Source organism: Populus nigra, chromosome 10 (genome assembly GCF_951802175.1).
Source record: "Populus nigra chromosome 10, ddPopNigr1.1, whole genome shotgun sequence".
Classification (NCBI taxonomy): Eukaryota; Viridiplantae; Streptophyta; class Magnoliopsida; order Malpighiales; family Salicaceae; genus Populus; species Populus nigra.
The window spans coordinates 12,931,682-12,942,176 of NC_084861.1; the positions used below are offsets into that span (position 1 = coordinate 12,931,682).

The 10,495-nt window shown below is 35.1% G+C and overlaps 2 protein-coding genes across 4 annotated transcripts; both read left to right on the plus strand.

Moving 5' to 3' along the window:
• Nucleotides 1-573: 573 nt before the first annotated feature.
• LOC133704639 (PRA1 family protein A3-like) lies at nucleotides 574-3,974 on the plus strand. Of its 2 annotated transcripts, none has more exons than XM_062129526.1 (8): nucleotides 574-965; nucleotides 1,233-1,273; nucleotides 1,364-1,442; nucleotides 2,669-2,755; nucleotides 2,844-2,932; nucleotides 3,040-3,111; nucleotides 3,201-3,374; nucleotides 3,639-3,974. In XM_062129526.1, the coding sequence occupies exons 1-7, from the start codon at nucleotides 808-810 to the stop codon at nucleotides 3,302-3,304; spliced, it is 630 nt and encodes a 209-aa protein (XP_061985510.1). In that variant the 5' UTR covers nucleotides 574-807; the 3' UTR covers nucleotides 3,305-3,374; nucleotides 3,639-3,974. The 2 variants fall into 2 exon arrangements, with proteins under 2 accessions (XP_061985510.1, XP_061985511.1); XM_062129527.1 differs by having other exon boundaries at nucleotides 3,657-3,974.
• A 1,705-nt stretch (nucleotides 3,975-5,679) lies between these two features.
• Nucleotides 5,680-9,151, plus strand: LOC133704081 (uncharacterized). Of its 2 annotated transcripts, none has more exons than XM_062128823.1 (6): nucleotides 5,680-5,953; nucleotides 6,161-6,206; nucleotides 6,327-6,410; nucleotides 7,615-7,780; nucleotides 7,892-8,165; nucleotides 8,282-9,151. In XM_062128823.1, the coding sequence occupies exons 1-6, from the start codon at nucleotides 5,900-5,902 to the stop codon at nucleotides 8,420-8,422; spliced, it is 765 nt and encodes a 254-aa protein (XP_061984807.1). In that variant the 5' UTR covers nucleotides 5,680-5,899; the 3' UTR covers nucleotides 8,423-9,151. The 2 variants fall into 2 exon arrangements, with proteins under 2 accessions (XP_061984807.1, XP_061984806.1); XM_062128822.1 differs by having other exon boundaries at nucleotides 5,682-5,953; nucleotides 8,263-9,151.
• The last annotated feature ends 1,344 nt before the right edge of the window (nucleotides 9,152-10,495 follow it).

The following is a 10,495-nucleotide window of genomic DNA, read 5'->3' on the forward strand; positions in this document are numbered from 1 at the left end:
TTAAAAAAAAAACAATTTTCCTGTAAATAAACAGAATTAGTCTAGTTCATCACTGGATTCAAAGCGAAGATATTACAAAATTTAATAGTTTCTCAAGGAAAAGTGAAATCATCAGAAACTCAAGTGATTACTTAATATTTTAATTAATTAAAACTGATGTAAGGATTTAATTAAGAATTTATTAATACAATGGGGACCTTATTAATTAAGATGACAAATACGTTAGGGATCTAATTATTTTTTAAAAAATAGTTTTAATTTTTTTATACATTTTTAGATAATTTTAATTGGTTAATATTAAAAATAAAATTTTAAAAATAAAAAATATTTTTTTAATATATTTTTAAATAAAAAATACTTTAAAAAATACTTTAATCCCATATAAAATAAATTTAGGAAGAAAAAATTTCAAATCGTGTTTTTAAAAAATTTAAATTTTATTTTACTAAAATTTAATATAATTTATATATTTTAAATTGTTTTAATATACTAAAATTAAAAATAATTTTTTAAAAATAAAAAAATATTATTTACTTCCATTTCAACACAAAAAATTATGTATAAACAAACACTACCATATTAAACAAATACTCTCTTCTTCGCTGTCGACAAACATCACCGATTCTTACAAAAGCGTTGCTGAACTCCCATTTCTCCTCTCCATTTCGAATCTCAAAAACAGCATCATAAAACTTGATTTTTCTCTCTTCTTAAAAAGAAAAAAAAAACACGAAATCGAACTTTTCAATAATCAGCACACGTATTGTTATAGTTATTGCTGTTAATAATTACCAAAATCTGAGGGAGATGGATTGGGGAAACGTAACAGCAGAAGATCTAATCGGTGCATTAAAGGAAGTAGATTGGACATCTCCGCCTCGTCCTCTTAATGAATTCTTCTCAAGATTCACCATTCCTCGTTCTTACTCGAAGTGGAGTAGCCGCCTCAAATGCAATTCCTACTAGTACTTCTCCCCCCACTCGCTCTCTCTATTGATGGTTGTATTTACATGTTTATTTGTGCCTTAATTGCATATTTTTAGTTCGATTTGGTCTTTTTGTTTGTGTTAGTCAATAGTAATGCACAATTTAGGGTTCCATACATTTTATGCGACTGATTGCTTTTATTAAGTAACAGCTGTATGAGGTTTTTCAATTTCCTGTTAAATTTGTTGAGTTTTGAATTAAAATCTGTTTTTATTATGTTTGTGCGTGTTTCTGTGTTTGAACAGCTATCGGACAAATTACTTCATTTTGATACTGCTTATTCTTGGTAAGGAAAAAAAGCCCCGTTATTATTATATTTTAATTGTTATCTATGAAGAGTTTTTGTGTTTAGAACTGATCTTTATAATGGGTTCAGGTGTTGCATGTATCTTAAGGCCACTGGCTATTCTAGCCACTGCGTTGTCGGCTCTAAGCATCGCTTTCCTTAATGATAGGTATGCTACTTAATCAATGAACGTCCCATGTTCCAAATTTCTTGTTGTTTCTTCTGTTGTTGAAATTTTGGTAATGCTAGAATGATTCAATTTGTATTATTGTGATGTTTCTGTTTCAGAATAACTACTCTCAAGTAGCTGACAAACTAAGTAATTGAGTGCTTTTACGTTCTTTAAAAAACTTCATGCTACTATTTTTCTTCTTGAACAAATACTGTTTATTATGAATTTTGATGTTCTTGAATTTACTGGATTTTGGCATGGAAGATATGGGAGATATGAATCGATCGTTTTCTATTTGCATGTGGGAGCATGAATGTCAAAATTAAAGATAGCATCAATTCATCTTTGAATTTATAATGTGTTATCGTCGTTCTCGGCTCAACTAGAAAAATTGGTTTGTAAATGTGGAAGTAGTTGCATATGTAATTTAGATGAGTTAGCTTGATAAATAGATTTTGAAGGATATTCCATAAAAGATTCATGCTTGGCATGGAGTTGATGTATGTGCTGGGTGCTTGTTTAGTTTCCTAGCAATGTGTTTTTTGGGATGGATTGGGAGAAGGATGGAGGAGGCAGTGTGGGTGAGAAGCGAAGGATTGGTTGTTTGCTTTGTTCAACGAAAAGGATGGAGGCTTGAGTGAGGATTGGAAGGATTTCTAACTTTCCTCACTTGTAATTTTCAATCCTCCCAAATTATGCAGATTGGATACCATCTTTTCCCTCTTTGTAATTTCCAATTCTCTCCATTTGGATGGATTGACTCCCATCCTCCCCACTCTTTTTTAGCCAAACAATACCATCCTTTCTCCTCCCATATTTCTCCTTTACCCTATCCATCCTCCCCCTATCATCCTTCCTGGCAAAAGCAGCCTATCAGTCCTTCTACTTGTCAACTTATATCCAGTCAAACGAGCATAAATCATGCCACTTCAGCAGCTGCAGAGAGGAAGAATGAAGTAGTTAACAACAATTACATTAGAGAAAACAAATCAACTAACAAGCTATCTGATTTTTTGTGTTTGAAGAAAATTTCATTTCTGATTAAGAGTAGGCTGCTGTCTTCTCTTTTTCTGTGCAAGCTACTCTATGCTTTTGAGTCGTGGAGGTTGGGGGAGGGTTGGACATTGATTGTGTAGTTTTATAATTATTCTATTTACTTTTATTGTTCTTGTGATATGATATATGCAGCAAGCATGACGCATGGTTGTCCCCCTCTTTTGCAGTTTTGCAGCTACTTTCAGTGAGAGAGTAACAAGAACTGTAAGGAAGTTCTCTCCACATTTGGCAGCAAAAATGAGGCCTCGGCATATGTGAGTTAGTAACTACTAATTTATCCTCCATAGGCCATTTCTGAAATGGATGTTGGTTGTACTTACCACACATGCACATTTTATTCAGGCCTGTTATCCGTGGTCGTCCATCAGCAAAAAAGTCTGTGTACATTCTTGGCCAACCTCGTTTATTGTTTGTCCTTTTATTCTCAGCTGGTAATTAATATCTCAAGGCTCAATTTCATAATCAATCCTGGAATATCTTGACTTGGAATCAATGATGCCTGATCATATGTTTCTTTCTCTTTACCATCTCTTTGCAGTCAGTTTTGTTTTGTGGTATGCTTCTGGCAGTCTTTTGCATATTTCATGGGCGCTCATAAGTGGCCTTCTTGGTAAAATTCACAGTTTCTCTGTATTTGGTTAAATTTTTCACGAGAGAAAATTTTTTCATATAATTGATGAATCATATTTTCTTTGGCAGTCATTGTGCTCCATGCAAGCTTCAAAACACCTAATCTGAAAGCACGCCTCAACACATTCCGTGAAGAATTTCGTGCGGTCTGGCGTAATTATAGTGATCTCTAACTCCCTGTTGGGTTAAAAGGATGTCAGGGTTGGTGTGAATCCTGCACCGTAACCTTGTGTCTCAGTTAGGGTGAGTGTTCTTTGTAAAATGTAAATGAATAGTTCTCATCTTAATATAATTGAGTCAATCAACATTTAGAGCTGCTCTGTAGTTTAGCAAAATTTTGAGTTGTTATTTACTTTTACTCCTGCATTGTTGTTGTGCGGTCAATCAAGGATAATTCTGTTTGTTAGATCATTTATCTGAGATATAATTCTGTTTGTTAGATCATTTATCTGAGATCCACGCCGAGTTTTCTTATACAAAATGGTTTGATTTTTCATGATTTATTAGTTGCTTCGAATGGCTTAGGGATGGAGCTGCTTTGCTGGTTACATTTTGGTGATACTGCAATGGTAGCTCCTTGGGACCAGATCACAAATTGGCGGTGGTTGGGGTTATTGGCCTGTAAGCTCTAGACTTGTGGCCTGTGGTCTCCTGAATACAATGAACCAGAAAAACAATCATGACTGAAGAACGCACCGTGTCTGGCTAGGGAAAATCAAAGGTTCATATTGGTCCTTTGTAAGACTTAAAACTCGCTCTGTGATTGCTTCCCAGCAGTTGTTACTGCTACACTGTGATAATTTTTGTTTTTTATGCTTTCTAGAAATATATTTACTTTGAAAAGTATTGAATTTACATTTTTTTAATGTTTTTTATGATCTTTGATGTATTGTATTAAAAAAAAAACCTTTTAAAAAATACAATGTACAATACCTGAGAGTATTGTATCCTCTTCCTTTTCCTTTGGTGAGAAAAAAATGAAAGTGTTCGTTAATTATTAGGATAATACCTGAGATGTCGATGCCCCCCTACAAGTCTCTCTCTCCACCATGGACACTGAAGCCGCCATCAAATGAAAGCTCAGGTCGTCATTTATCATTTTCGGGTCCGCCCACCACAACGCCTTTGTGAAGACCACAGATGCCAAGCCTCGTTCAAAGGAAAATCCTGTAATGTCTCTGTTTTCTCTACCGAAAGCATCATGGAAAATGCTCAGCCTTCTTCTAGTAGGTTTCCATGTGAAACTTTCTAGTCAAGTCACCAAAAAATGCAAGGATATCTTCGTCGGAAATGAAGCACTAGTTTCCGCGTGGAAATAGTTTCGTACAGTACTTGATAAGTCCATATATAATGAATTTGCCCATGTATTTCCCTATTGCAGGTATCGAACGCTAAGCAGCTGCAACTAAAACCTATCCATTCTCCATTTTCCATTGCTATTATTCGCCAATTCACAAATGGCTTCTTCCACTCATCGACAAAGCCAACTGTCCCTCGCTCCATGGTTGCATAACCCATAAGATGAAAACCTCAACTTCCATAGAGGATTCATTGAAAAAGGTAACCATAGCCACCGAGACAACGCACAATCACCAGCCTATATCAAAGGAAAATCATATTGCCATTGAACAGGGAGTTTTCAGCAAAAAGAGAGAGAGACTTTTATGGACAAGCAGAGGCTATCCGTTAAGGATTACGTTCGTATCGTGAGGGAACTGAATGCACTCGGACGAACCGAGACAGAGGTTGGCTCTCGAACTGATTACGTTCGTCAAATTATCCATATCGCAGAGACCCAATATGCGCTTGAATGGATCGAGATTGAAGTGAGTTCCCATGATGAGGAGGTTTGTCAAATTGTTCGAACTGCAGTGGGCCCATATGCTGTCGTGTGGATCCATACGTAGATTGGATGGACCAAGAGCGAGGTGGGCTTTCTAAATGGACATCAAAGCAGCAAATATCACACCTTCACCGCCACGAAAACGTATTTTTTTCCTAATAAAATCTATTACTACACAAAAAACACATATAAAATAAATTTTTTTTTTCTTAGTCTTATCTCCTTATTTTTTTAAAGGTTTAGAAAATTTAATTATATCCTGAAAATATTACTTCTGCATAAAATAAATAAACACATTAAAAACAACCAAGACATTATTTATTTACTTCACACGGGCTACAAGTGTGGAAGAGCCCTTCCAGATCCTCGTCACATAGGTAACACATGCTGTCGTTGCGTGAGTGGCAGACGATGTCAACATGCAGGTTGATATAATAATGGGTTGACTCAAGGCTGTACCGATCTGAATTAAAAAAAAATCTGGTAATTCAGTTAAAAATCTGTATTAATTTATTAAACTCCTAGTCTATTATTTGTTATGATATTTTTTTACTCAAAAGTCAAAACGACATTTTCTTAATTATTTTAAAAAAAAACCATTATCAAAACGGAACAATAAGCCCAAACTTCAAGCCATGATGATATTCATGCGCACGTGGCTCCAGTGTAAAGCAAGCCTCTGGTGGTACCCACAGCAACAGAAAGTTATCACGCGTTCAACTTGCGCGTGTCACCACCATCCACTGACAGAGGAGAGGGCTGGTAAACCAGCCAGCCAGTCTCCTCTTCCTTCTTCCTTCCAAACTGAGAAAAGCAACAAAACTTTAGGGTCCTTTTCCCTTTCTTTTCCCTTTCCAATCCCAATAATAGAAAACTTAACTAATCCTTTACTTCAAACCGGATTCTGTCTGATCTCAATTTGCCGATGGACGAATCTTACGGAAATCTCCCTTCTAGCCATTTGCTCGGTTCAGTACCTGTAAGTATCCAATTCATTTCTATTTAGAGAAGCCAAGCTAATTCTATTGATTTTTTTAATTTATTTAATTAGAATGGATATTGAGATTAGTCTGGAAAGTATTAATCGCTCGCTGCTAATAGGTCCCGTGGCTTAAATGCAAATGCTACTAAGTAATAAAGCATTAATTAACAACAAAAGTTTTCTTGATTTTCAATTTCTGTATAGGCCGTGGTCACTGAAGAAAAAGCAAAAACTATCGTGAATTATGAAGGTAAATGAGTGTTTTTTTTGGATTTTTAGGGTTTTGCTGTTTATGGTTGGAGTTGAATTCGTTACTATCAATTATAGAATTCTAGAGCATGAAAATTTGTTTATGAACTTAAATGTGCAGTTCCTGAAGCAAGTATGCAAACCTTCCCTCCAAATATTAATGGAGGCAGTGGCCGCGGTTATCAAACTCTTGGAAGTCCACCCGGTATGGGTTTTGAATAATTCATTGTGCATGTTTATGGATATGCTATTCAAGATTAATTAGTTTTTTTGCAGTTTTACTATTATTGCTGATATTTCATTGAATTCTTGAATATGGTGTCCCCACTTTGAAAACTTTAATATTTGGTAGTTTTTCTTCCAAAAGATATCATTTTGGCTCGTGGTAACGGGGAGTGCTCCTTGAATGTGTTTCTCCGGGGTTTTGTATCTTTTATGGAGGAATACTATTATTGGGTTCTAAGAAGAGAGCGTCATTGTAAATATAAACAATAGAAAGTAATTATTGATGCAAGCATATATTGAGGTTTTTTGTCATGGCCTCTTGTAATGAATTTCTGTAGCTATGAAACATGGACTGCATCCATTGTTTCCATGGAAGCATGAAAACTAATAGCTCAATGACATTGTGATGTTGGGGACATCTGGCATCTGCTATATCGTTGTATATGATTAGTGAATTTGCTGCTATCAGAGGTTTATTCCTTGCAATCATGTTGTTTTAGGTTACAACATCTAATGTGCTTAGAGTAATTGTGACCTTAATTCAAGAACACCCTTCATATTTGTCATTCCTTGAAAATGTGAAATATAGACTTCAGCCCTTTAATTTATCTGTGTTTAATGACTGAGATTATCTGATTTTGAGCAATCACCTTGTAGCTTTTCATTTGGTTTGTTTAAATGGAATTTATAATTTGGTGGGGTTTCATATTTCCCAGTGGTGATTACAGATGAGGCCTGGAGGAGTAGAGTTTACATTTAAACGATGTAATCTCAAGTTGATGTCAGCAATTTGAAGTAGATTCCTATTTTTAACTTCTAAAAAGTAAATGCTAATGTTTTCAATGAGTATAGTTCTAGAACGCTCATACAAAGCGAAATTTCTTCATAATCAAATATTATTTTCCAATATAGCTGTTCTTAATTCAGCTAGGAAATCTTGTTAAGTGGACTAAAATATGGCTGTATGGTACAAATCAATGCTTTGGTTGGTCATGATGCTGCTCACTGAGAAATCTGATCAGTGTTTTGATTTGCCAAGAAGGAAACAGGAAATGCATATCTTTCTTTACATTATTGTATCAGAAGCAGTCCAGTTGTACCAAAGTTTCCAATGATGCATTTGTTTTCAAGGAGGTTATTATTTTCTGTTCATATCTAACAGCCCCCTTTTCTTTTACACCCAGAGGGATTTGAGCAACAACCACCAAACAATTGGAAGGGGGTATTTAGTATCTCATCGTACATGCAATATTTCAATGTGGATACAGATATTGTTGTCAACAGATTGATGAGCTCCTTTTATCCTATTGGTGGTGATTTTTTCAGCAAGATTGATGCAAACCCTGATCTGTGAGTTTGGTTCTCTGTCTCTCTCCCTCTTCCCCCCTCACTTTGTATGTTTTTCCTTGATGCAACTTTCACCTGGCATCTAATTGTTCATTTCATTTTTTAATATGCTAGATACGGACTTGTCTGGGTCGCAACTACATTGATATTTGTGCTTGCTTCTCTTGGAAACCTTGCCACCTACCTCATACAGAAACGTACTGATCACAAATCTTCTTGGAGCTTTGACGTTGGATATGTGAACGTGGCAGTGTTTTCAGTCTACGGCTATGCAATTGTGGTGCCGTTGGCATTTTATTTCTTGTTTCGTTATCTGGAATCAAATCCTAAGTTGATACAGTTTTGGTGCATGTGGGGATATTCTCTTTTCATCTATGTTCCAAGCTCGGTAAGCATCACCAACTGTGGCTTTATATATTTCATTTGTTTGTTTATCTTTTCCTGGGCCTTAAAAGACCTATGCATGCCCTGTGGAATATTTTCAGTTTTTGTTGGTTGTCCCAGTTGAGGCTTTTCGTTGGATCATTATACTTGTTGCTGGTGTTGACTCGGGCATGTTTGTTGCTTCAAATCTCAAGACCCTTGTTGAGGGGAATGATCTTGCAATTATGGTGGTTGCAGCGTTCTTCTTGCAACTGGCTCTAGCAATCTTCTTTAAGGTTTGGTTCTTCCAATAAGCCTTGCACTGCATGAATCTGGAAGTCCAAAATGTTAGAGAGCTTTAAGGTTTTCCAATAAGCCTCTCACTGCATGAATCTGGAAGTTCAAAATGTTAGAGAGAATTTGTGTGAAACGTAATTTCTTGGTTTAGTAACACCTATCAGGGTGCGCTGTGGTAAAGAATTCCAAGGCTTGTCTTTGACTAGTGGTGTTGTGGTTATAATTATATTGCTAAGTGGTTGGGATGGCATGGATCTGGATTCAGTTTGCATCTTTTAGAAGACTGGAGCAAGTAGACAGGGAAACATCATTGCTGCAATTTTTCCGCAATGTTTTGAAAAACTTCTCTCTCAGCTCGAGATTCCCTCGTATGAACTGGTTGTGGAAACACATACTGATCTGGAGTTCTGTTTAAGTAACTCCCAATGATTTGACTAATTGTTTTGGCCAGCATACCTCACTCAAGCAAACAAGGCTGACTACCTGGTCTCCTTGGAATCTGAGATCCAAGCTGAACACAAGGAAGATCAAATTGAGTCATTTGGTGCGTGATATGTTGATAATGGCTATGTATTTGACCTTGATCTTTATTTTTGCTCGTCTTCGCAAATCACTCATCCCCTGATCTTGTAGGCTAAAGAGATTCATATGGAAATTGATGTGTAGTTTATCTAATCATTCAGTGTGACCTCCAGAGTCATCGGCTTCCTTTTATATCTTGATCCAGCATCTGAGCTCATTTTCATATTTCTTTTCACCAATGCCTGCATTTTTTTGTGTGATTTTTCTACAGAATTTATTTTCAACGTTGAGATCCAGCATCGAAACCAAATTTTATTTGATTTTGTGATGATTTTTTAAAAAATAGCCTGAAAAAATTTAAATTATTTAAATTCTATGGTAAAAAATATATGCGATCAATCAAAATCCTCTCGTTTTATTTAAGCATGTCTTCTCTTATCCGGCAAAGCCAATGTTTTTTTTTTAAATCAAGGACATGGTTTTTTGAATAAAAATTTAAAGCTATCAAAATAAAAATTTCTTTTCTTCTCTTATTTATTTTTTATTTTGATGAAAAGCGTTTTTTGATTAGAATCGTGGATTATCATCTATAAACTTGTATAAAAACTTATAATGATCTGTGAACCAAATTCCAACGAGGAAATAAAAAATAATGTCTTAATTATTTTTATGCAACCGTGTGAAAAGTAAAAAGAATAGTAGAAGGGCTAATATAGGTTATGAGCTTACAGGCCTAGATTGTTAGGCTTGATTCGCTTGAACGTCTAGCGTATACGAAACCTAGACACGTCTGCGCGTGGAAAGGATGACATGCCTAGATTTTTAGGCTTGAACGTCTAAACTCTAGCGTCTACAAAACCCAGACACTCTATGCGTGGAAAGGATGACATATACTTGGATTGACGAGAAAGATATCTTCCACCACAACAAATTTTGCCCATTGAATATTCAATTATGAGATATTTTGATTAAAAAACATAAAAGTTCAACTCATTTTCATTTAGAAGTAGTATCTAAAAACTGCCTTATGAAACTTAATAACTTCATTTACAATCTAAAAACATTTTATAATCAATTTTAAAACTAAAAATCAAACTAAGTCAATACAAAAAATCGATCATGGTTTATTTAATTAGAAATTCAAATCATCTTTAATGAAAACTCTCTCCAAAACAACCCATCACCTTAAAATTGATATTTTTATCATCAAAATGTGGTTTATCAAAAACTCCTATTTTCTTTTTTCTTTGATAACTTTCTCTTTTTTTCTTAATATTTTAAAACTTAACTATAATAAAAATGAAGTATGTTGATGGACGTATGCTATTCTTAGCCCATATTAATGAAATCAATTTTTTAGTTGCCATGATAATGTAAATTTTAATTGCATTAATTAAGTATTGAAAAGCTCGAGCGTGGAAATTCCATCGCAGGATCATCTCTGAGCAAAAACCATTGATGCTTGGCTGTTTGGAAGGTTAGGAACATTGAGATATCTGGTGGGATCTGGCATTGCATCCAATGCAACAAGGTAGG

Bases quoted from the DNA above. Each gene is read 5' to 3' on its own strand.
- LOC133704639 (XM_062129526.1), top strand. From the start codon at position 808: ATGGATTGGGGAAACGTAACAGCAGAAGATCTAATCGGTGCATTAAAG. The intron at 1,274-1,363 runs GTAAGGAAAAAA...TAATGGGTTCAG, and splicing joins TTTGATACTGCTTATTCTTG to GTGTTGCATGTATCTTAAGG. The intron at 2,756-2,843 runs GTGAGTTAGTAA...CATTTTATTCAG, and splicing joins AAAATGAGGCCTCGGCATAT to GCCTGTTATCCGTGGTCGTC.
- LOC133704081 (XM_062128822.1), top strand. From the start codon at position 5,900: ATGGACGAATCTTACGGAAATCTCCCTTCTAGCCATTTGCTCGGTTCA. The intron at 7,781-7,891 runs GTGAGTTTGGTT...TTAATATGCTAG, and splicing joins ATTGATGCAAACCCTGATCT to ATACGGACTTGTCTGGGTCG. The intron at 8,166-8,262 runs GTAAGCATCACC...GAATATTTTCAG, and splicing joins TCATCTATGTTCCAAGCTCG to TTTTTGTTGGTTGTCCCAGT.